Below are 25,155 nucleotides of genomic sequence, written 5' to 3'. Positions count from 1 at the left end.
GAAAAGTTAGCCAGAAGTCCTGTCCGGAGGCGGGAAAGGACCGCGGTTCGGGAAGGGTAGGCTTGCTGCCTGCGAAGAGTACCACGGTGGTTGGTGACCTCCCTGGCCTGCCTTGTCCCCCAGCGTCAGACCAACATGCTTTTGCCTCCCCGCAGGTGAAAACTTTTGGATCGTTTGGAAGCGGCCACCAGGACAACTTGACTCTGTACATGGATTTAGTGGACGGCATCTTTTTGAATCAAATCATGCTGCAAATGTAAGTTGCCTCTTCAGAGAGGATACTTTAAGAAACCTAAGATTGTAGCGTGAATGCCGGATGGCCAGGGAGGGATTCCGTTCAGGTGGGCCGTTGGACCCCCCCATCCCCCAGCACCTCATTCGAGCTAAGGAAATTTGCGGTTGACTCATTTGTAAACTCGGGCACTTGATGGTAGTCTGAGTGCTGACACCAAAAGTCCCTTTTCTTTTTGGAGGGACACAGAACTGTAAAGAGGGTCTGGTTGGTTACAGGAAATGTCCGCTGGGTCTGGAGCATCGCGGTGTGAACGCAGTTTCACTGTGGCTTGGGAACTGGGCTTCTGAATCTCCTTCTCTTCCCAATTGTTGGGGCAGATGCAGTCATTAATCGTCCTTGTGTGAATTGGGTTTAGAAGGCACACAGGCAGGCAGGCAGGCTGGCTGTTTAGAACGTTTGCTTGGGCTTAAACAGGGTCTCGTAGATACTACTTGCCGGCCGCACCTCTGACCACATCCGTTGTGGAGTTCTGCAGAGCCTGTCTGTCTGACATCTTAGCACCACTTAGGTGTTGGCTCCTACCCCTCCATTCTGTGTTTAACTTAGAAGCTTCGGGGATCCTATTGGAAGTGAGTGACAGTATGAGTCACAGGCACTTGGAACAAAATAAAACTGGATCAGCCTTTACATGTACCCACTCAGCTGGGACTGATGGAGGTGTCACACTCAGTAATCCATTAGCTAATGAAATACAGCTTGGATTTGTAGCTGGGGGTGGGGGCGGGTAGGGGGTGGTTTCCCAATGAGATGACTCCATTTGTTTTCATAGGACATTTGATTCACAGTGGTAGAAACCCCGTCTTTTTTTTTTTAAATCCAATTCCACTGGTCTTCAGAGTTTGACCAGGTTCTAAAGAGACATTTGCTGTTGGCTTTGGCTGCGCTTCTCTAAGGACTGATGAGAATTGAGTTTTTCTGCGGCTGCCTCTGAGCAGGCTTGGGCTCTGGCCACGCTCCTGCCACCCCCGTTCCGTCAGGCCCCAAGAATGGCTGGGTTCCATTGGTAGAAGGACCATTACAGCCTATCCCCGTTAAGCTTGCGGCTGTGTAATTAAAAAACACAGCAGTGTCCTCCAGTCTTCCACTTAGCTACACACAGGCACAGGGGAGAACAAAAGCCGGGGGGACGATTCGCTTTCTTCCCTGACCTTTGGAATTCCTGAAGCCTTTACACTTGCCTGTAAATCAGGGAAGAAAACTGCCGGCTCATCACTTATTTGCATTTGCCGCGCCCCCCCCCCCCCCCGAATTCTGGCAGAGGGCTGTCTGTTCCCCTCCCTGACAGTTTTCAGACTCATTTTTCCCTCTGTGATATGTAACTGTGATCCTTCTGGAAGAAGAACCTGGCAGGTGTGCAGCAATCCTGGGGCAGCCACAGAGACAAGAAGTGGCCTTCCCATACCAGGAAACAGAGGCGGGAGTGGGCACAGGACCTGCCAGTCATAATTTTCTGCTTCTAGGGAATCCTAACTTGGCGCCAGGTAACAGGCATCAAAATGTGTTTGCCTCCGGAAGTGGGTGGGGCTTGACTGCCACGCAGGCTTTGAAATGACTCCCTGGCATGGATTCTCCCCCACTCCGGGGCTGGGATTTAAGATACACACATTTTCCTCCTTGTAAAAGTAACCTCGATAAGATACAAATCGGGGCTCCTGTAGTTTTCTGGTATTTACCTGTAGTATCCAGGGTCCTAGGTTCCATACCTGCCACCTCAAAAGGTGGGTAACTAAAAGACCCTTGGATGATTGTGGTGGCGCACAGCTCTATTCCTGACCTTTGAAAGGTGGAGGAAGGTCAGGAGATTAAGGCCAGTCTTAGCTACATAGCAAGTTCAAGGCCAGCCTGGGTGATATGAGACCTTATCTCAAAACACACACACACACAAAACAAAACCCAAAGAGAACCCTGACTGAATGTTGAGCATACTAAGTGGTCAGAGTAGGCTTGAACCTGAGGTCGTCTTCACACAAGCAGTGCGACACTGGGACTCTTGTAGGTGCCCCAGTTTCCTCCTCTTCAAAGTGGGAAGTAACGTTCTGCCCTAAAGAAATGGTCCTGGAGATTAAGCGTGATGATTTACTAGTACCTAGTTCAGCACTGGGTAGGAATGGGTGTTGGGGCCATACACCCATACACAGACAGGGTACTGGGTTTCTTTAGTCTACTTAAAAAAAAAAACAAAAAACAAAAAACCAAGTGTGTGCATGCGCATGTGCACGAGCGAGTGCATGTGAAGTCAGAGGGCAGCTTGCAGGAGTTGGTTCTCTCCCATTGTGTGGTTCCTGGAGATTGACCTCAGACTTGGTGGCAAGTGCCTTGGCTTGCCGAGCCATCTCACCAGGCGCTTCTGCAGTCTCCTTCCTTCCCTCTGTGTTCCTGATGATAGGCTGAGTCAAAGGTCTAGGCTAACACTCGACTTCCCATCACCTGGGCCTTAGCCTCCCTTTCTGCCCGGTGGAGCACTGTTAGCCAGAGGAGAAGGTGATAGTGGGTGCTACCTCCGTCCTGTGCTGCGTGCCTGGAGACTGCTGCTGTGCTATCTCCAGATGGGAGGCGGTGGCTTTTGGATATGGCAGAGCTGTGTGGCTGACTGAGTTGGGGTAGGGCTGAGATAAGAGGCTGTTACCTAATACTTCAGAGCCTTCTGAAGGCTGGCGGTGGTCACATGACTGCACCTGGCCATTGTCTGTGGCAACCCGAGAAAGCTGGGTAGTAAGTAGTCTCTTGGCCCTGGCCTCGCTGACATCAGGCTCACCTGGAAGCAGGAAAGCCCTGGTGGGCTCAGCTTTCAAGGGAGGCCCAGGGCTAGGATTCCCAAGTGTGAGACAGAGTCTACCAAGCAAGCCGAGCGCTCTGGATCACAGGCTGTTTTCCTCTTGTCTGTGAGGACTGATGGGAAACTGGGAGCTTAGCTAGCTTCAGGCAGGATAGCTTCCACTACTCACTGTTCTGCTACACTGAGCAGATAGATTGCTCTACTCCTCGAAGCCTCGGTTTCCTGATCTGTGATAAGGGGGTAGAATTTTGTAGATGAAGGGAGGACCAAGCAAGATCGTGCATATTAAAGTCTGGGTGTCATTAGTGTAGTCTGAGTGAGGCAGGGCTGGGTCATGTGTGTATCTGTATAATCATGGTAGTGTGCATCTGCACTCGTGAAGGAGCCTCAGTGGACTAGGAGCTCTGTCTGCTGACTTGGCAAATTCCCGTCAGCCTGTGGCTTATTCAGACCCTTGTGACCCCCGGGCCTCTGACCCTCATTTCTAGCAGCCTGTGTGGGGCATTGAGTAGGCAGACATGAGGTTTGCCTTCCTTAAGCAAGGCTAAAACTTTTGGTTTTATTTCCTAATAAACGCTCTTTACCCCGAGAGACTTATTAACTGAGGGAATACTAATGATCATGATAATTAGTCTAATTAGTCATATAACTAAACTAATGTCAGGGTTCTTTTCCAGTGTTCCTTCAATTAGCTGTTTCTTCCCATGCCTGGGGAAAACAAAAGCAGATATGGCTTGCACATCCCAGGTCCCGGGTATGTGCAGAGCCTTTGCCAATAGGTGTCTGTCCATGGTGCACACTGATGTGGTGGGTACCTGATACTCCTGCAGGGGCCCCTCTGGAGAAGATGAAATCTAGAAGCAGCAGGTGTGGCTCCGTTAGTCAGGTGGATGCCTAGTATTATTCTCAAAGCGCTGGGTTCAATTCCTGGCATTACACATAGCCGGGGTGGGTGGGTTCACTCTTGGAATCCTGGTAGGAAGGAGAGGCAGGAAGGTGAGATGCGCAGGGCCGTCCTCGGTTATATAGTAAGTTTGAGGCAGCCTGGGCTACATAAAACTCTGTCTCAAAGAGAAAAGAAACCCAGGATTTAAATAACGATGGAACAGTTGGGTCTCCTAACACCTGCAATCCTGTTACTTTAAAAGTTAGGCATGAGGAGCATTGTAAGCTGAAGGCCAGCTGGGCCACCTAAGGAGACTCTGTCTCAGAAGTAAAAAGAAGGAAGAGAAAAAGAAAAGGTTAGGGATGTAGCCGGTGGCGAGTGCTTGCCCAGCATCCATGCAGCCCAGGTTCATTCCCCCCACTTCCCCAAAACAAGAACGGTAAGTTAGGAAAGCCTGCAGCTTCACTCAGATTCATGTGCTAGGCTTAGGCCCCGTGAAACCGCTGCTCTGCTCACAGCGGGTCCCTTCATGGAACCCCTGTCTTGGTCATGCTAGGAAGACTTCTGTGGCCAAATGCCTTTACAGTTGAGATGCAGAGTGCTGCTGCCTCTTTGCTAAGTTGATTTCCGGAGTGTTCTTCACCTTTATTTCCTTAGTAACAAAGGGCTCTAAAAGAAAACGAACATGTAAATACGGTTTTGACAGACTCCAACATGCAGTGGGGACAATGTTGTCGCCTGATGTGGCTGTTTGAGGGGCAGTGAGATGAGTGTGAGAGGTCAGGGGCTGTGGGAAGACGGTTCAGACGCTTCGGACACTGTGCGGAGCCTCTAGAGCATATGTCAAATATTTACTCAAAGGTTGACTGTTAAACAGCTTGCATCACAAAAGAGCCTTGTGTTGTTCTTCCAGTGACATTCGAAATGGTTCAAGGTGTGAGCCTTTCCCTTCTATTTCTCCATCTTCTGTTAATGAGGCCTGAGATTTATTTCTATGGCTCCCCATCAGCTCCGAGTAGGCGCTGTGCCTTCATCATCACAGGGCTTTTGATAGATAAAACCGGGAAGAAGGGCTTTGAGTTCCCTGCCTTTATCCGTGGTGGTGCCTTGGGAGCGAGCGGGTGGAATGGAAGGGAGGCCTTTGCTATGAAAAGCAGAGCTCCCCTCTCCACTTTGCTCTTCTTGGCAGCCGTTTCCCACACTGAGGATTTGCGGGAACTGGCCTGCATGTAGATGAGCCAGGCTGTACATGGCTTGAGCTGAGGGCTAGTTCCTTTTCCCAGTCTCACCTGAGGTTGGAAAAGGATGCTCGAGGCGTTCCCACACTCAGCTTTTCTTGTGCGATTTGCTGGCACACCAGTCCTATCCTAGACCTGGACATCAGCCTGTCAAGACACTATTGCATCCATGGAGTGTAGATCATGAGCAGGACCAACCTAATCCAGATGGCAGGAAGGCCTGTACTGAGTGGAACATGACTCTGAAGGTCACCAAACAGGCTAGGGCCCTTGTTTTGTATTTTTCTTTCTTTCCGTTTTAAAAAAGATCTATTTATTTATTTTATGTATATGGGTGTTTTGTCTACATATATGCTTGCACACTAGGAAAAAGGGTATCCCATGGGATGACAGTTACAGTCGGTTGTGACTGCCATGTGGGTGCTGGGATGGAACCCAGGACCCTTGGAAGAGTAGTAGCTGGTGCTCTTAGCTGCTGAGCCATCTCTCCAGCCCATCCTTTTCTTGGTATTTCACATATGTTTCTTTGCCTGTCTTTTTAGTGGTAAGATACAGTTTAGGATAGGTTAGTGGTTTTTATATATCTGTATGTCAGTTTTCACAGCATTGACGACACTTGGGTGTCCCACCTGGCGCTTCCACCAGTGGAAATGGGAACAGTATTGAAAAGGGCTGCGTGCTGCGGCAGAGCCCTGAGTGAGGCGGCAGAGGTGACAGGTGACTTGTCTGGCACAGCTGTGGGCAGACTTAGGCGTTGACTTGAACTACAGAGTCACAGCCTCATGGTTATCAAGGGAGTAAAGAGGCTCTCGAAACTGAACACTGGTCCCCTGCTGGGGAAGGAGGTACAGTGAATGCCCTGAGGTGTGAATTTTACTCTGTTTCTTAATCTAGAGACCCCAGGCCCAGCAATCAGCGCATCAACAAGCATGTCAACAATGATGTCAACCTGCGCATCCAAAACCTGAGTATCCTGGTGAGAAACATCAAGACCTACTACCAGGTGAGGCTGCTTTGCTGGCCCAGGGAGGGGTCCCTGCACGTCTGCGATGGGGCCTTTAAGTGGGTTTCCACATGTGTGCAGACGTCCCTCAAGTGGGTGTACAGAGGCCCCTTGAGTGGGTTGCCACAGGAAGCCAGAGTAAGTGGCCCTTGGTGCTTTTCATTAGCCTTGGGGTGTGTCAGTTCAGAGGGGGAAGGGGCTTGCGTCGTTGATTGGTTCATTCTGAATGCCATGAGGGCTGGAGGCCCTGGGTTCACAGCCTGTTCTCTGTGTTTTACTTGGGGACTCTCTGGAAGACGTGCATGATCCATGTCTCTGGCTTAGTGGCTCTTGTGCAAAAGCCACTCGAGGAGAGAGAGAGAGAGAGCCACAAAAAGGCTACAGGGGCCAAGAATGGAACCATTGTGTTTCCAGACCTGCTGGAATCTGGGTTTACAGAGGGAAGGATCCACTTCACACTGCTCGATGTGTTTGACCAGCTGTACGGGTGGGTCAGCATGGCTGACACTCTGAGAGTGTTGGTGAGCTCTGGGGCCTTTGCAGACGTGGGAAGGTCTCTGCTGGCCTGATGCTTCCCCCGTCAGCTGAGGTTCCCCTCTGTCTGGGATGCTGCCTTGAGTCAGCTGAGAGACTACTACTGCCTGTGACTTGGGTCTGCACTGGGCCCAGGCCCTGCCTAGGGCTATGAGTGTTGCAGGGCCCTTGTCTTCTCTGCAGTCTGGATTTGAAATGGGTTGGGAGAGGGAAGGGTATTCTGTTATGATTATGTCTGTCCTCCCATCAGGGGAGGTAAGCAGTATAAGTGTACACACACCATAAAAGTGTGGCCATGGCACATGCACAGACACACCTGTACGCACACACTCCCACACATGAGAACACACATACACATACAAGCTTACCACAGATGCATCATATGCAAAACAGAAAGAATGGGGCCTAGATTAGCACATTTGGTAAAATAACTTGGTGTGCAAGCATGAAGACCTGAGTTTGATCCCCACGCTCCATGTTTAAAAGAATCCAGACGTGGCGGTGGGCACTTGTAGCCCCAGAACTGGGGCAGCAGAGATGGAGGATCCCTAAGACTCACTGGTGGCCAGCCTAGCCTCATTGATGAGCCTTAGATCCCAGATCGAAACCCTGTCTCAACTAAGTCTGTGGCTACTGAGGAACAGGTTGACCTTTGGCCCCAAGGCCCAGAGGGTCCCCTGCTGCCGGTGATTAGCAGCTGTAAGGGACCAGGTCTGGGCTTGGTGAAAGGCCTCATCACCCACTGGAGACAGTGTACCGCTGAGAGGTGTTTGCTGCCGAGTTCCAAGTGGGAAATTATCTCACAAAGGAGGGACTGGGTGACCCCGAAGGACTTGGGGGTGGGGAAGAGGACCTGATGATCTTGTCATTTTCCATTCTTTTAGCTCTTTGAGAGTGGGGATGGCACTGGTCGCTGTCTAGCCCCAGCTAAGCACAGTGCACACAAGCACTTGCAGGGAGCGACAGTCACTGTCCCCCTCATCTCGCCAGTTTGGAAAGAGCTGCTACAATGTGTGTGCATTAGTGGCTGGCACGTCATTGTGCACAGTGTTCTGTCTGTTCCTTCTGATTTAGGGGGAGCAGAAATTCAGTTCGTATATTAGAAGACTACTTGGCCTGTATAAACAGCTTGAAAAACAAGGGCCATGAAGGCAGGTGGCGCTCAGCTCTCTGGGGACAATTGCCCATCTCATGTAGTGTTTCCTACCGGTGGTTGAGTGAATGGGTTTTGTTTTGTGCTGTTATGGGCATGCCATACGTATAACTGTACATCCTGCCTTTTTCCCTTCCAATGAAACACTATAGCTTATTTTTGAGGGTTTTCAATGGGCATTTTCCGAAGGAACCACTCTCCAGCTTCCCTTGTTGGCAAGTAGCCCAGAAAATGGGGTGAAATGACCCACTTACCGTTCCTAGCCAGGCACAGTGGTGTACGCTTGTGATCTCAGTGCTAGAGAGGTAGCAGCCTTGGTGCCGGCTTGGGCTAGACAGAGAGTTTGGGGACAGCATAGGCCTCACAGTGAGACTGCCCTTCAAAACCAGCCAAGCAAGAAGCAGCTCTTGCATGTTCCATTGTCTGAGGCGGCCAGGAGGGAGAGGGGTCACCCCAGTGGTGGGGCAAAGGGTGGGTTTGTTTGTTTGTTTGTTTTTTAAATACCTTTAAAAAGTGTTATTTCCATGTATGGCTGTCTTGCCTGCGTGTATGACTAAGCATCACATACGTGCCTGGTGCCGAAGTGAAGTCACAGAGCGTTGTGAGTTAGCATTTGGGTGCTGGGAATTGAACTGGGGTCCTCTGCCAGAGCTGGTGCTCCTAATGGCTGTGCTATCTCTGCAGCCCCCAAGCTCCGTGCTCTGGAAGGGCTGCCGTCGACCTAGCTAGGCAATCGTACTGACCGAGCTACATTTCCAGTTCTGCTTTGTGTGACCTTTAACCTCTAGAAGCCGTAGATCGCAAGCCTGGCAGCCCTTTGGCACTTGTGTTAGATTAGCATGTGTCAGGTTCGGCAGATGAGAAGTGTCTTGAGAAAGTGAACAGTTTGAAGGGTAAAATTCGTTGTCATGTGTCCCACCTGTGCCGGTGGGTCGGAGGACAACTTGTGAGAGCCAGTTCTCTCCTCTGACCATGTGGGAACTTGGCAGCCAATGCCATTACCCACAAGGCCATCTTGCTGGCTTGAATGAAACACTTGGTCAAAAGTAGGACCAGAATCCAACAGGGCAGTACACAGCTGTAATCTCAGCACTTGAGATGGAGTCAGGGAGACCAAGTCTCGGACCATCCTTGGTTACATAGACAGTTTAGGGATAGCCTGGGCTACATGAGACTTGGTCTTTAAAAACTTACAAAAAGAGTAGAAGGCAATAGATACTCTGCATCGATGATGTCTGCAGCGTGCTAATCTCCTCAGCTCTGTGTTGTGTGCCTCAGAGAGTGCAAAGCAGTGTTTCCTTAGCTGGTGGAGGGGTAGAGAAATCCAGGCACACACAGAGCTTGCTTCATGAATAACACATTACATTGGCTTTGCAGAGAAATTACCTTCCCCGCTGCCGACTTGAAAGACTGAAGTGTAAGCTCGTCCTCTTGATTGGCTAGTTTGCATCTACAGCTATGGAATTTAAAGATAATGTTTTTGACCCCCACCCCCCCAAAAATGTTTCCTTACTCCAGGTTAGGAAATGTGAAAGGAATTGAGTTCATCAGTCATCCCTGCCTGGAGGTCCCTCCCCACTGTCAACATTTTGGTCCTTGCGATTGTGCTCTTGATTGTGCTCTTTGTGTGGCTCTGAATTCCCTACGCCTCTGTGCCACCTATTTGTTCTTTGTCATTGAAGGTGGACTGAGTGTTTTCCTCTGCCTTTAAACATTCATGTGTTTGGCTATCTGCGGCTGGGTGATGTTTTATCTGGTCCTGCCACCATTGGCACTTCCCATGTCCCTGGTTTTGATTTATGAGCAATACCACCCTGAACGTACATGGTACATAGATGGTCAGCAAACAACTTTTTTTTTTTTTCTCATTTCCTCAGGGTAAATTCTGGGCAGAGAGTTGTTGGGTCAAAGGGCGTGAATACTTTGTGGGGGTGTTTGCTCCTTAGTGCTACAACTACACTATTTATAGCCCTGTCCTTTTTTTTTTTTTTCTGGTGAATTGCTGTTTTGTGCCTTTTGCAGCCGTGGTGGCTGTGGCTGCCGCCCTGTTTGAAAGACTCGGCATTATGAGCACTGGAGATGTCTGTGTTCTCACCCCAAGCCCAAAGCGTTGGGGTGTATGTTTGTTTGCTTCCTCACTTTGCAAAAGCCGGTGCCTCTGGAATGCTAGGCAGACATTGCATCTGAGCTACACCCTGTGCCTCAGACGGTCCCTGCCAGCCTGTCAGGGCGGACTCCCTCTCTAATGTGGAGCCCACTGAAGGCAGTTTGGGGATGGTGGAGAAGGGGAAAGATCATAGGGTCCAAACAAGGCAGCAGGATTGGCTCTGCCCCTTGTGGTCAGTGGAGCCTTTGTTGGGATTCGGTGTGAATGCTGGCAGTTAGTTTAAAGCCCCAGAGCATCTGGGGAATGAGTGGAGGACAGCCGTCTGCACGGCCCCTCCTTTCCTCTTCCTGCCCCCTGTTCCCCCATGGGTGTATGCAGAATGATGAAATGCAAGACAGGAAGCCCTGGTGGCCCAGAGGTGGGTGTGGCTCGGTGCAGAGTGGGGGTGGAGGGGTGGGAGCATACCCATTCTTTGCTTCTTGGCCGCATGGTTCTTTGCTGTGTGGTTCTGAAGGCTGTTGTCGCTATCTGAGATACTTTGGGAGGGAGATCAGGTCAAACTGTCACTGCAGCTTGTCACAAGACATGGTAGTGTCTCCCAATACAGGTCCAGGAAAGATGAAGACCCTGACCGACATCTCTCTCTAGGGGATGGCACTTAGCTTGCACCTATGTTTTAAGGGAGCCATACTAGTGGAGGGGTATCCTGGAGAAGGCACCTGAAAGATGGATCTGAAGCAGTCTGGAGACTATGGATTTGGGACAGGGGTGAGCTTGGGGCGACATGCGAATGAACATGAACTTCCAGCCTACTGGATTTTGCATTCTAGGTGTTTTGTTTTACTAGAGATCAAAGCCAGGACCTTGCAGTAGTCAAGCTCTCTGCATCTGAGTTGTGCACACACGCGCGCGCACATACACACGCTCAGAAAGTGAAAGGCCGTAGCAGTTTTTCTCTCCATTTTAGAAAGGAAAATAACTGAGATGAAACTTTGGCACCCGTGTGGAGAATGAATGATGGGTTGGCCCTGGCAGGGAGTAGAGATGGGAGCTGGTCGTATGACCTGCACCTGATCAAGGTCAGAAAACAGGGTGGTTTGGGGGACTTGGTAATAGTAGACACCCAGCGTGAGGAGAAGTGAGGGTCTCTGATTGGCAGCCACCCCTGGAGTCTGTGGTTGTGTGTGGTGAGGGGCTGGTGTGGAGATCAGGCCAACATGGTTTTGGGATGCGTCTGGCATGTGGTCTGGGGTCCACAGGGCAGTCCTGCTGGGAGACATGAGATGCTGTGGGTGACTCCACAGTCACATGCCAGCTTTGTAGGTGGAGTAGCCATCCAGGTGGCAGTAAGCCCAGGACAGGTGTGGGAGGAATAAGCAGGACCCCCAATGTGAACCCCAAGACAGGGAACCCCCAAGGTACAACAAGCCAAAGGAGAGGAGTGGTCAGCAGAGAGCAGAATCAGTAGGGACTGAGCCAGCCCACACTCAGCCTGTGGACTTCTCAGCTGTGGGCTGCTTCATGACCCAGCTCCACTGAGATTCCAGGCTGAAGAAAGCGATGGTCTGCAGGCGGTCTATTCCCTCTCAGCCTGTGGGCACAGGGAACTAACTGCTGGAGACCACAGCACTCGGGGCACTGGAATCCCTTTTCTACAGTCCCAGGTATGGTGTTTTCTCTCCCTAGCCTGCTGGCCCCTCTGTTGTTGGCTAGGGCTAGAGGTCGTTGGAGCCTTGGCCCGGGTGACTTGCCACATTCCCAAACCTCTGGGGAGGCAGGATGTGAGCTCACCTGCTTCCATTCTCTTCCCCCCTCACCTCCTCCTTTTCCCTCACCTTTGTTACCACCTCAGACGTCAGAAGGCCTATTGAATAGCAATAGGAATGTGGGGATGGAGCCCAAAGAGGAATCAAAAAGCTGAGGCACAGCAGGGGGGAGCTTAGTCCTGGGACCAAGGCTTGGCTGCCCTGTTCTTTAAATCCACATCCTCAAGAGGAAGAAGTTACTGGGCCATTTTACAGATTAAGAAACTGAGACTTAGGAAGGAAGAAACTTCAGCCCTAGGAAATATGTTTTCCCTTAGTTGTTGGCTGTCTAGAGAAACTTCTTTCTCAAAGCCAGGCTTCTGGAGCCTGTGGGGACATGACTTGCTCTGGGTAGATCAGCATGGGGGCAGCTGAATGCTAAGCTGGGAGCTGAGCAGAGTGGACCAGATTGGAGCATTGTTTCCCAGAGCATCCTGAAAGGGCCGCCACTGTTTTTGTGTCAGCCTGCAGCCCCAGAAGTAGAGACTGGTTTGCTTGAGACACCTCTGAAACCAGCATTTCCGGGGTTGGGCAGAGGGAGCAGCTGGCTTGTTTCCTCCCAGCACAGAGCAGCAGGAAGTCAAGATGGCAGGGCTAATTGCTGCTGGTGGGAAGGGTGAAAGGTGGGTCTGAGGTAATTAGCAGAGTTGGGCTTCTGCCAGGGGCATTAGAGACTGAACTTGCTTGAGTGAGCATGAGCACATGCGTGTGTTAATATGAAGGCGTATGTGTGTGTCTGTCTGCATGCATGTGAGTGTTGTGTCCAGGTGTAAATGTGTGTGTGTGTGTGTGTGTGTGCCTGTGTGTGCATACACTTGAGTCTGGGATATTGCTGTGGGCTTCTTCTCTTAGCCTTGAGTCCAGATCTTGAATCGACAGGGTTATTTTCCAAATATCCCTAGACCTGTGTGCTGGCCTGCTCCACTGGCCCTCTGCTTCTCGGTGTGGAGAATGCCACCAACCCTGTAGCAGAGGTCTGTTCTGTCCACCCCTGTGTTCAGGACTCACTCTCCACCCAAAGACCTACAACCTCTCCTTCCTTCCTCTGCCTTTCTGTCCAGAGTCTCTAATGCACTCACTCCTTCACTATACTAAGCTGTGTTTTTCTACCATGGCTCAGTCTTCTGAGGAATTGTGTTTGAGTCCCTTGTTTTTTTTGTTTGTTTGTTTTGAGACACGGTTTCTCTGTATAGCCCTGGCTGTCTTGGAACTCACTCTGTAGACCAGGCTGGCCTCTGCCTCCCTAGTGCTGGGATAAAAGGCGTGCGCCACCACGCCCGGCAAGTCCCTTTTTTGTGGTGGGTGCACAGATGGGATAGGAAGACGATAAGAGGTCTGAACTCATACTGCCTACAAAGTTACAGCTAACACCACACACACTACACCTTCCAACACCAAGGGCCCCTGGGTCTCTGGTCCACGGTGCGCTTCGGTGAGACTCGATTCCATGCTGGAATGAATGAAAGTTTAGCGATTTGTTCAGTGGTGGTTTCCTGCACAGAAGAGGTAGGAGCCAGTTTCTCTTGTGACCAGACAGAAGAAATGGAGTTCTTACATTTGAAAGTGAGGAGGGGGCTTCTCCTATTTCTCTGAGGTGGCTGTCAATGCCAAGGTCAGGTGTTTGATGTTGTAACTGGTCTATCAGATGAAGTCTGACAAGAACTTGCCCAGACAAGCTTTCTCGCTCCCTAAAAGCTGGCTGCCTGGTGCACAGCCAGGCTAATAACCGCTTTTGCTATTCAACTGTTCCCTTTGGAAAGACGGTTGTTGTTGGGTTTTCTTTTTCCCCCCTGTGACTTTGCCAAGGCATTCAGAACCCTGGCCTTTCCCAGATAATTCAGTCCTACGTTTCTAGTAATCACAAGAGGGGCCAGGATTGTAGGGGGAGTGCACAGGCCACACCCCGCCCCAGATTCCGAGTTTATTGGTAATAGTTCAGGGTGCAGGCATTTTGAGGAAGTAATTAGATACTGTGATAGTGTGTACGCTGCAGGGGTCTAGTGGCTTGAGACCAAGTTTTCAGTAGACAGCAGCTCGCTGGGCGTCTCTCTGGATGTTGGGGTGCTCTGAAAGCAGAGTTTCTGCAGAGAGTAGACGCCTGTCACTCTGATGAGCTGCTGCTAGTCTTGGCCTGGAAGAAAGAGTGTCATCAGGTCTCTGACTGGAGAGCACTGGGTGGTAGCCTTTCTAGGTACTGGTAGGCTATGAAAGCAACACCAGCAGCTGAAGTACAAACGGGAGGGCAGCCACGATGGGGACTTCCATTACAGCATCAGCTTGGGCCCTCAGAACCCAGGTGACCCCATTCCTAGCAACTGTGGCTTCATCTGTTTAATGGAACAGTTGCCCTGTGTGCTATTGGGAGGCATAACCCAGTGGCCTGAGTGTGTGGGGTCTGTGAACCGAAACAGCATAGCTCCCGCTCCAGGCTGGCTTTGTTGGGGGAGTGCTTGTATTCTGTAAGGGAGGGGACAGGGTGCACGAAGTTGGAAAATATAGGAGTCAAGAGTCACAGATCCATACAGAAGAGGGAACAGTTGTTGCAGACCTCTGCAGAAGCCATGGGTGAGCTGCTCAGCTCCTCTCCCTGAGTTCCCTCCTATCTGAAAAGAGGGGTGACTGGCAGTACCTGCTGAGGAGGGTGGCCATAGGGTTTAAAAGAGCTTAGTGCTGGGGTTGGGCTACACCATGGATCCGATCTCTGGGCTGGCCCGCCCAGTGGTCCAGTAGACAGGCAAGCAGCATCTGCCTGTTCTAGAGTGGACCAAAAGGCCTTCTAAAGGCAGTCTGCTCTGACTCATGTGAATGCATGTGTGCGTATGTCTCTTCCCCTCTGATCTTTCGGTTTTACGCTTTCTGGGTACATGTGGAGTGCCGAGTGGTTTCCACACTTTTGTGGTGGCGCACACCTTTAATCCCAGCACTTGGGAGGCAGAGGCAGGCGGATTTCTGAGTTCGAGGCCAGCCTGGTCTACAAAATGAGTTCCAGGACAGCCAGGGCTACACAGAGAAAAACCAAAAAAAAACCAAAAACCAAAAAAACAAAACCCCCACTAAAAACAGGCACGGAGTTGTCACCACACACACACACACACACACACACACACACACACACACACACACCGACAGCACAGAGGTAACTAACTGTCTGAGGCGTACTGCTGAGGGCCCTGGAGTCTAAAGGTCCCCCCTTGTTTTCTCTCTGGCCTGTAGGCTTTTCATGTGCTGTTTTGTTTGCTTTGTTGATGGAAATGCCACATGGCATATGTACTAAGAGCCTCAAGCTCTGGGGGATAAAAATTAAATTGATCGTTTTCTACTTGGTGTAGCCAACTTGACTCCCCTGAGCCTTCTAAGATTTAAGCTTAATGAATGACCTTAAGCTTTAAAAAAAAAAAGCCTCCCTTTCAAACCTGCTCTTGCTTCAGGTCAGTAGCTGCAGGCAGTGAAGTGGAGAGCGTGTGGCCCAGACCTGAGAGGCTGCTTTGGCACTTGCCTTGGGAGGAAAGAATCGGTGACATGAATTTTATGGACGGAGCTTGAAGAGTTGCATTTATCAGATGAAAATGGTCTGAGTCCTGGCTGTGGGTGTCCCAAGCTCGAGGTGGCAGAGGGCTGATGGTTTCTGGTGATTCTGGCCTGTTCTCCTGGCCTTATGGGATAGAATGTCCACACTTTCCCAGGAGACTGGCTGAGGTGTGGGTTCCCCAGAGGGCTTAGCGCTGCTCCCACCCGAGGCTTCCTCCCTCCTCTCCTGCCCTGCCTGTGTGCCTTGGGAAGCCTCCCGACAGCAGGCCTTTTGGTCTTCTCCTTCTAAACTGGCTGGGTGTTAACTGGGGAGGGAACATTTGCTCAGATTGCCTCTGGCTTGGGCAGCAGCACCTTGAGGAAGCCTGAGGAAGGTAGGCAGGCTGGATTTGCCTGCCCTCCTTCCCTGGCTCTGTATCTGTAGGCTTCCCTGTTGCCATGGCAGCCAGCAGACATCCCTCTTGGACCCCAATTCCTTTCCTTTTCTGTCCAGTGAGGTCACTTCTGGCCTCAGCTCCCCGGGTTTGGCCAGTTCGGAGACAGAGGGCTACTTAGCTGGATTCTGCTGTCCAGCTGGTGTCTGGTGAGCAGGGCTGTTTTTATGACCAACCCCTGTCCATGTCGTCTCTCCTGCCCATGGTTGCTTCCCTTGGCCTCCTCTGGAAGACCACATAAGCTCCTGCACCAGCTCATAGTTTTTGTTTTCACCGCCATCTCCTGTCCCAAGGGCAGGAACTCCCGGTGCTGGCTGCCGCCCTCATCCTTGCCTTGGCTCTGCTGGAATCTGGTGACTGATAAGTCGCCTAGCCGCCCCAGCAGCTTCGCCTCCGTAGTCCAGGAGCCCAGAGCCCGGTGAGAGGTGGGGTCAGACCGAGATGGTTAGACTTCTGTCTGTATTGAAACTCAAGAGTCTCGTTATCCACGAAGGTTCAAAATGTGGGCTAAGGTGATTTCTCAAGTCAGAGCCTCCTCCTGACAGACTCTTTGATCTCCTCCTTCTAAACTTGCTGTTTTTAACTGAAAGTAATTAGAAATGTGACCGCTGAAGCTTCCCTGTCTCTTTCTGCTGTGATGATCGAGGTGCCTGCCCGGCTCCATCCTTGGCTCTGTTAGGACCTCTGTCCTCCACCTTTACGGTTCACAGCCTTCCCTACTTCCAGGGTTAGTGGTCGGAATTGGTGGGGCTGTGGAAGGAAGAGGCAATCTGATGCCGAGGTTTATAGGTCTTCTAAGTCCCTGGGTCTCCTTACGATACGGTGTGAAATCCAAGTACATGTTCAGGGTTGAAGCATTCAGAGGGTGTTGAGGGGTAATGAAACTTTCTTTTCTTTTCTTTTCTTTTTTTTTTTTTTTTTTTTTGGTTTTTCGAGACAGGGTTTCTCTGTGTAGCCCTGGCTGTCCTGGAACTCCTTTGTAGACCAGGCTGTCCTCGAACTCAGAAATCCACCTGCCTCCCGAATGCTGGGATTAAAAGCGTGAGCCACCAAGCCCGGCGTAATGAAACTTTTTAAGTTCCTGAGAGGAGCCAGGGCTTGAGAGAGAGAGAGAGAGAGAGGGAGAGAGAGGGAGAGAGAGAGAAAGAAGGAGGAGGAGGAGGAGGAGGAAGAGAGAAAGAGAAAGAGAGGTGTGTAGTTTTCCAGAAAATTCATCCCTCCTCTCGTGGAAGACTGCCTGGTTTTGGAAGACATTAGTTCTTAAGCACAGAGCCCAGGGGTTGCTGTTTAGTTCTGCAAGATGAAAAGAGTCCTGGAGAAGATGGAGGGCTGGATGGTAGCACGACAGCACGTGTAGTGAGTGCCACTGATCCGTGCACCCGGAACAGCCAAGTGTGTTTGATGTTAAGTATATTCTACTGCAACTCTGAATCCAAAAGCAAAGAACCCACACCTCCTTTTTTTTTTTTTTTTCCTTAGAGGGAGGGGCAGGCTGCAAGACAGGTATACTGTGAGGATGTGAAACCAAAGCTGAGTGTTCTATGCCTCAGGGCCTCATAAGGCATGGTACACGGCCATCTAGAGAATAGGCAAGGTGGCTCCTGAGGCTTCTAGAATGTTCTAAATCTTGACCTCTGTGTTAGGTGTTTGGTGTTGACGATGGAGAGTTTTGGGTGCTGTGGTGTGGAATCCTTTGTGTGTCTGTCGTGTTCTTTGTTATGACCTGAAAGTTCTGTTTAGTTTGAAGCAGGGTTTCTAATGTGTAGCCTTGGCTGACGTACCCCTCACTATTGTAGACCAGTATGGCCCAGAAGTCACAGAGACATGCCTGTCTCGCCTCCTACAATATGCACTCTCGTCTTAAAGAAGAGGAAATGGAAGTTTAGAGGAACCAAGGATCCTGTAGGTTGTGAGGTTTAGGGTATAAAACAGTAAGTGGCCAAGCCCTAGAACTACTTTCCTTTCCTTCTGGGGCCTTGAACTCTGCTCCCCTGCTCTCAAGGAAGTAGACGTGTTGCCCTCCACTCTCTGGCCTTGCAGTCCTGACATAAAGTGAGACCAGTGCTTGGCTTCTTGAATGGCCTGTCAGGAGGGTGTGGCAGCCTGGCCCTTGGCTCTGTCTTTTGTCCGGCAGTGCTGGTTTGGAATAGCACTTGGCAAATCCTGCACCATCCCTGTGCCAGTACATTCTACAGTGCTAACATCAGGGGCCACAGAGCAGACTGTAACCAAATAGAATCTTCTCCCCCTCCCAGTCTGAAGGCCAGCAAGTCTCAAGTCCAGCAGGTAGCACCTGGCCACAGCTCTCCTTTCGTGCCAGAAAGTGGAAGGAGGAGGGAGGGAGACCTGCGATAAAGCCTTTTATCAGTTCTTGAGAGCAGGGCCCTGGGGCCTAATCACCTCTCAAACCCTGTTGCCCCGGGGATCAGGTTTCCACACTGTGAACTTCAGAGGACCCTGTTCGAACCAGCAGCCACAGCCTTCCTGCTGGAGGCTCAGTTTGAGAAGTGTGAAAGCCCTGGAGGCCATCTTGAGTTGTCCTCATCTGGCGTGCTGCAATCTGTAGTAGGCGTTGCACTGAAAAGCTGTGTCCATAACTGATGAAGATGGCACAGGCATAAACAGGGGTGGAGTGGGCGTGGGGGTGGGTCGGCTGGTGTGGAACAGTACCAGATATTTTTGGAAAGCATGAGTGCGCTTGCAATAAAAATATATGTGGTGATAATCATAAAGGCCCTGGTCTTCAGGGAGGATAAATAACCATAGTTGGTTGAATTTTTTAATTTTTGTTGCTGTGCTAAAACATCATGGCAAGGAAGAAATTAAGAAAGGTTTGCCAGGCAATGGTAGCATAAGCCTTTAATCCCAGCACTTGGGAGGCAGAGGCAGATGGATTTCTGAGTTCGAGGCCAGCCTGGTCTACAAAATGAGTTCCAGGACAGCCAGGGCTACACAGAGAGACCCTGTCTCAAAAACAAAACAAAACAAAACAAAATGGAAGAGTTCACTTTAGCTCACAGTTCCAGAAGGGTAAGAGACCATCATGGTGGGGGCAGGCATGGCAGGAGCAGAAAGAGGAATTCCCCCTTTCTTTTTTGGGGGAGGGGGATTTGGTTTTTTGAGACAGTGTTTTCTGTGCAGTCCTGCCTGTCCTGGAACTTACTCTAGACCAGGCTGGCATCAAACTCAGAAATCCACCTGCCTCTGCCTCCCAAGTGCTGGGATTAAAAGCGTGCGCCACCACTGCCTGGCAAGATATCCTCTCTTTAACCACATTCAGGAAGTAGAGAGTGCAAATGGAAGTGGGCCAAAGCTATAAACTCTCCAAACCAGGGTGAAGTATTTCCTCCTACCTCCTGAGGGAACTCTGGATCTCTAACCTCCCCAAACAGTGCCATCAACCCGGGACCATACTTGAGCCTGTGAGGCACATTTCTTAAACTGCTTAGGCTGCTCAGCCAACATCCCTATCCCTCCTTTCCTTCCTTCCTTTTTTTCTCGTCAGTTTAGGACTTTCTCTGCATTGAGACAATCTTAAGTCCTAGCAGCTGAGATGTCCCTGTGGCTGATGGGTTGTAGTAGAAAAATTTTTGTTAAATTCAATTTCAGTATTATTATTATTACTATTAGTGCGTGCACGAGTGTGTATATGGGTGCTCACGCCATGCATGCCTGTGGAGATCAGAGGACAACTTTGTGGCATCTGTTCTCTCCACCTTAGATTACGTGAGTTCCTGCTGGAAACTGAAGTTGCCAGACAAGGGCCTTTACCTAACCATTGAGCCATTTTGCTGACTCAGTAGAGATCTTTTTAGAAATTCACGTTTGCACTGAACTGGAATTAACCTGGCAGAGGCTGAAGTATCCCTCCCCACTGAGGCCTTGGATCTGATCTTGGACTTGCTTCTAGACAAAAAGGAGTGGCATCCCCTGGAGGAGGGTGGGGCTTGGAGGCCCTGAGGAAGGTGGAGCAGGGGTCTGGAGCTAAGTCTGTTCCCTTTTGTCTTGAGAGAATGGAAGGAGGGTGGGTTTTGTCACGTTCTCCCCTCAACCGGGTTCTCCTGGCCATTAGCTAGCTAGCCTAGGGGCCTCTGCCCGGCCTTCTTTAACTGGAACTAGTGTGATCCCAGTGCAGGTGTGTGACTTGGGAGCCTTGGCTTTATCTGGCCCCACCTCGTACTTCTGTGGGGTCAGGATGAAAGTCACTTCTCAGGCTGAGAGGAACCAGGACCGTGTGTGTGCTTTGGTTTTGGCCTTCTGTTTTCTATGGCTTCCGTCGTAATGAGAGAAGGCCCAGGCATACCTGCCACTCATCCTCCTGCTGCCTCAGCACCTTTGAGTGGTTCTGTCTGGCTGTGGCTGTGGCCCCTCCCTGGGAAGGCAATCTCTGGCTTCCAGGGGACAGCTGAGGGCTATTAATATCCGGGGAACTCCTTTTGATGGATCCCGAGGGAAGGGCTCACAGCTTGCTCCCCCAGTGTGCTTCTGAGTCATGGCCCACTGTTGGAACAGATCTGTCTTTATTTGGTGGAAGCGGCATGTGTTTGAGGGTTTCCATCCTTTTTTAGTCATTTTTAGTGTTCCGCATAAGCTGACAGCCTGCCATGTGCCGCCTTTCTTGTTTGTTTATCGGTTTGGGCTCCTACTGTGAACTGTTGAGCTAAGCAGCAGGCGCAGTTCCTCTCTGCTCTCACCTTTCGCTTGCTCTGCTTCTCCACTTCACACAGGAGGGCTAAGCTCAGCCACCATCCAGAGCTCTAGCCAGGCATATGCATAGCTTAAGACACACCTGAGCTCAGGCCAGGGTCAGTGTGAGGGCATTAGAGAGTGAACTATAGCAACCCAGAGCTACAGGGCCCAGCTCAGCCCTCTCTGTATAGGTAAGAGTTGTCTAAGACCACATATATGAGTTAATAATTCAGCCAGGGATAGGGTTGTAGCTCAGTGATAAAATGCTTACCTCATGGATTTGAAGGCCAGTGTTGGATTCCCGGCAACACACATGCATGCAAAGTGGAAGAGCAGAGCTTATCTGTGCGGCTCCACGTAACGGGGTCGACAGAAGTCTGGCTGTACGGCCTACGTTATGTGGAACTCCCTTGAATACCCCGTTTCTCACCCACTTCCTGTCTGAAAACAGTTGGGCTATTAACCCCTGTTCCTTAGTGTTTCTAAGGCTGTAGTAGTTGTTTATCAGTCTATTGTTAGAGCTGGGAGGGGTGATAGGTGTGTAGCTTATGGTTAGGTTGCTTTCATAGAGTGAGCGCAGGCTTCAGTCTATAGCACTCTCCAGTCAGACAGGACAGATGCCGCTAGCACACGCCTATAATCCCAGCCTTCGGGAGGTGAGGCAGGAGGTCCAGGAGTTCAAGGTCATCATTAACCACATGCAGACCTATCCCAAAAACTAAAAACACAAGCTTGGGAAGGGGCTTCAGTGACCCAGTGGGGTAGTACTCACCTCCAGCTTCTCTGAAGGATGCTTGGGAACAACGCCATTTCCCAGTGAGAGATCAGACAGTTCTCATGATCTAGGATACCAGCATTGCTTGAGACTTGCATCTAAATGGTTCTCTTTAAGAAGATTTTGGTAACTGGAATCTTCTAAGCCGCTCCTGTTTAGCACACAGGACACAGGACAACACCGCAATGGGCCACATGTGGCTTTCTTTGGTCCACCTCTTAGAGACCTGGAGACAGCATCGGCTGAGTCTAGACTTCATATCTCAACTCCAGTCCCTCAGGTTCCTTCCTTCCTTGCCTTGTTTCCTTTCCAGGCATCAGCCTGGACTCTTCCTGAAGCCGCATAAGTCCCTGTGGAAAGTCCCTAAGGTGGCTGCTGCTTAGCTTTGGTTTCTGTGGACATTCAGCCTAAGGAAGGCCAATGTGGCTTTGTTGCCTGGAGCCTCTATCAAGGCAGACTCTACGGTGTGCATCTGACTAGAAATGTGGGGCTCTAGGAAGAACTTTGGGGGTTGTAGCCCTCAGTGCCTTTCTGGGTTCAGTTATCTCTTATTATATAGTTCAGAGTAGGTTCTGCAGAGGCCATCTGACCTGAGCTAGTCCCTGGGGGATGGCGCTACAGCTTCAGGCATCCGCTGGGCCGGTCTGCAGGACTTGGTGAGCTGCACCCTGACTGGAGATGGAACATGTGGAGGTGTTAAAGCTGGAGCTGTGCACCTTCAAACCTGCTTTAAGCTGGGTGACAGACAGTTCCCTGGGAGCTTGCCTTAGGTGAGCACGCTCCGGGCTTGGATGCCATCTGGTGTAACCATGCTCAGTTCTAAGCCTCAACCAAGGGAGGTGGTTCCGAAGCGTCAGGGTCTAATTGGGTCTTTTCTGTGTTAGGCATTTTCAGAGCATCACCCTCTGCTTTGCCCCAGATAACTCTCCTCTGCCCTGATCCCTACTCATCCCTGCTGGTTGATTCTCCAATCTCCCCTCTGTAGAGTACTTGCCATGCCCCCAGCCAGCCAAGAGGTCCTGACTCAGAGCCTGAGCTGACAGACAGTAACACAGCACAGCCAAGAAATCCCTGCCAGCCGCGTGGAGTCGATGCCGTCCAGCAGCTCGTTCCACAGAGGAGCTGACGTTGCTTTGCAGATTTGACTCTGTGTTCAGACCCCGCCATTCACATCCTTTCTCCAGCAACCTTGTCATTCCTTTTGCTAAGGATGCGTAGGTCAGTCTAGTTAAAACACTTAGGATGCTATCCCTTAGTGCATATAGCAGTCACCACTGCTTCTGTTGATCTGAGGATGCTCAGAGGCGGTGCAGACATGGAGTTCTGGCTGCCATAGTTGACTTCAATTCTTGAGATAGGTGTAGACTGACAGCAGAGCCCTGGGGCAGTCCCAGGCATGAAGAGGAAGTATGCTGGCCCATAGAGAATGGGTGAGGTTTCCCTCCCACTTAAACAGTTGCATTGTGGGGAAAGTCCGAAATGTGTTAGTAACAAAACAACTGTGGAGGTTTGAGTGATAAATGTCACACATAGTTTTAGATAGACATTTGGTGCCTGGTGCCCGGTTGATGGTGCTGTTTGGGAAGGTTTAGGAGGCATGTCCTTCCTGGAGGAAGTCACTGGGGTCAGGCTTTGAAAACTTAGACTCAGGCCATTTCTAGTTGGCTCTCTCTGCTCCGTGTTTGTGGCTCACTATATGAGAGCCCCTAGCTGCCTGCTGCAGCCAATACACTTGCTGCCTGCTGCCATGCTGCCTGCTGCCTGCTGCCTGCTGACCTTGATAGACTCGTATCACTCTGAGAGCTGTGTTGGACATGGTGTCTTAGCACAGCAACAGAAGAGTAACACGCACACACAGCAGAGACAGAGAAAAAGAGATTGGCCCTTAGAAAGAGGCCTCTAGAGCATGGCCACAGAACAGTATGATGATTGAGCTGTGTGTACCTCAAAGTTGTGTGTGTGTGTGTGTGTGTGTGTGTGTGTGTGTGTGTATGCGCGGGCACACACGCATGCCTGTGGTTGTACATGCTGCCTCATTGGTTCAGACATGGATTAGCTTTTTAATTATAGCTTTGTCATACGAGAAACAAAGAGAGTAAGGCCAGTCATCGAAGAGCCCATTAAAAATTATGAAGCAGATGGCTTGGGTATTGTCCTCATTTCTCACTGATGAGAAATGAGGCCCTGGAGTGTGGAGAGGCTTGCCCTGGGCCATACCCAGAGAGGGGTGGGGGGGGGGAGGGAGGGAGGGAGGGAGTGTGTGTGTGTGTGTGTGTGTGTGTGTGTGTGTGTGTGTGTGTGAGAGTCAGAGTCTCACTGTGATGTCCTGGCTGACCTGGAACTCACAGAGGTCTATCTGCCTCCCAAGTGCTGGGACTAAAGAAAGGCCTGCACCATCTTGTATGGCCTGAATATCTGCATCGATTTCAGAACTCTGCCCTTCATTTTTCTCTGCACCATTTGGCTTCTGAAATAAAATTCCTGTGGTGACTTCTCTTAGAGGTGGAGATGTGCTGTAGGGAATAGTTCGTTCTCAGGACAGAATGAACTATCCATGCAGTAGGAGCAGAGTGTGGAAAGATAAGCTTGTAACCCTAGCACTTGGGCTGCAGGAAGATGGAGAATTCCAAGCTAGCCTTGTTTATGTAGTAAGACCCAGGAAGGTATAGCAGCCTCAGCGAGAAAGGGAAAGGGGTCTTACTACAGAGCTTGGGCTGGCCTGGAATTCTCCATCTTCCGGGTGGCTCTGCCACACTGTTGGAACTGGCAGGAATATGCATCATAGTCCTGATGCAGTGGAGGGAAGTGGAACCTAGGAGTTTATGTTGAAGTCACTCCCGGGTCAGGAGAACTGTGAATCTGGTAGGACATGAGAAAGCTCCCTGATGCCCTTTTTCTGGTTGCGAGCCGTGATTGGTGGACTCTAGGGAAGCTGCTAGCCTATGGAGTTTACATCCCACCTGCATTTCTAATAGTTTGGGTCCTACACCCCTGAGGACCCAGACTTCAAAGCAAGACCAGCCTGGGGTGCTATGTTATGTGAAAAGAAGTGTTAATGCGTTAATGCAGGTCCTTAGTGTGGTGCATTAAGAGGCACCTGGAGATCTGTGAGGCCAAGGCGGGGAGTAGGGAATATTGCATTAAATAACAGGAAAGGATGAAGTCTGTCATCTTCGGAAGATAGGAATTGTATTATGCTTTGATACTGAGTGGCTGGGGACCTAAGTGCCACCCCTCTCTATGGGCTTGAGGGACAGATTTAAGAGACTGCTGCCTAAGGAATGAAGCGAGTGAGGACCTCAAGACCAGAGTCCAGCATCTGGCTCTTTAGCCCCACCATGGCATGCCCAGTTCACCAGTTAGCCCTGTGTGATGGAATAGCTGTTTGGGTGTTAGGTGTTGGTGGAAGGATGGGTGAGCCATCCCGTCCTTCCGTGGCATGCTCTTGAGACTGACTGGATGGTCCTCGTGGCTTGGACTGTGAAGCCCTGATGTCTTGTTTCAGTCTTACCACTGTGCACTGGTCCCACTGGTCCCCAGATGTGATTGATGCCTTCCTTCATCCTGCCTCCCCAGGATTTGGTGTGCTGTGGTACCAGTGCACAGTGAGGTGCTCAGAAAGGCTGTCCCCTCTCTCACGCTAGGTGCAGAGTTGGCCTTTGTCAAGGAACCAGGGAGGTTGCCTTTTTGCCAGCTTTGTAACAGTCACCCCACTTACACAGATGCATTTATTTGTCTCACTGTGAGAAAAACTGCATCTTTTTGAAGCTATTGTGTTACTGTGCTGTGTGCTATCCATTGGAGAGTCAGGTTCTCTGTCCCAGCTTGCAGCGGACAATAAAATAGTTTATAACTTGCAGGAGCACTCCTGTCTTCCCCAGCACCTTGTTTCATCAAGAAGGAAGCTGTTCCCAGGGGTGTCTAGTTTCCCA

General features: G+C 50.6%; 1 protein-coding gene, 1 long non-coding RNA gene and 1 other non-coding gene across 5 annotated transcripts in view; 2 read left to right on the top strand and 1 right to left on the bottom strand.

The window, feature by feature from the left end:
- The window catches only part of Ccdc88c (coiled-coil domain containing 88C), a 117,833-nt gene that overhangs the window by 860 nt on the left and 91,818 nt on the right, over nucleotides 1-25,155 (top strand). For all 3 annotated transcript variants that reach the window (XR_381542.4, NM_026681.5, NM_001362342.1), the window contains exons 2-3: nucleotides 156-256; nucleotides 6,090-6,198. Coding sequence is in view for 2 of the 3 variants with exons in the window: in NM_026681.5 (NP_080957.2) it covers nucleotides 156-256; nucleotides 6,090-6,198 (210 nt within the window). In the remaining variant the exon portion in view is untranslated. The remainder of the gene's footprint in view (nucleotides 1-155; nucleotides 257-6,089; nucleotides 6,199-25,155) is intronic.
- On the top strand, nucleotides 6,724-6,819 carry Mir1190 (microRNA 1190). The gene has a single exon (NR_035421.2). It is a non-coding gene; the product is annotated as a microRNA 1190 (primary transcript).
- The window catches only part of Gm36756 (predicted gene, 36756), a 28,190-nt gene continuing 16,708 nt past the window's right edge, over nucleotides 13,674-25,155 (bottom strand). Inside the window, exon 5 of the long non-coding RNA NR_166870.1 lies at nucleotides 13,674-13,928. This is a non-coding gene — a long non-coding RNA (predicted gene, 36756). The remainder of the gene's footprint in view (nucleotides 13,929-25,155) is intronic.

Source organism: Mus musculus, chromosome 12 (genome assembly GCF_000001635.26).
Source record: "Mus musculus strain C57BL/6J chromosome 12, GRCm38.p6 C57BL/6J".
Taxonomy (NCBI): domain Eukaryota; kingdom Metazoa; phylum Chordata; class Mammalia; order Rodentia; family Muridae; genus Mus; species Mus musculus.
Note: the sequence above shows the minus strand (reverse complement) of the source record. Positions and strands in the feature narration are given on the sequence as shown.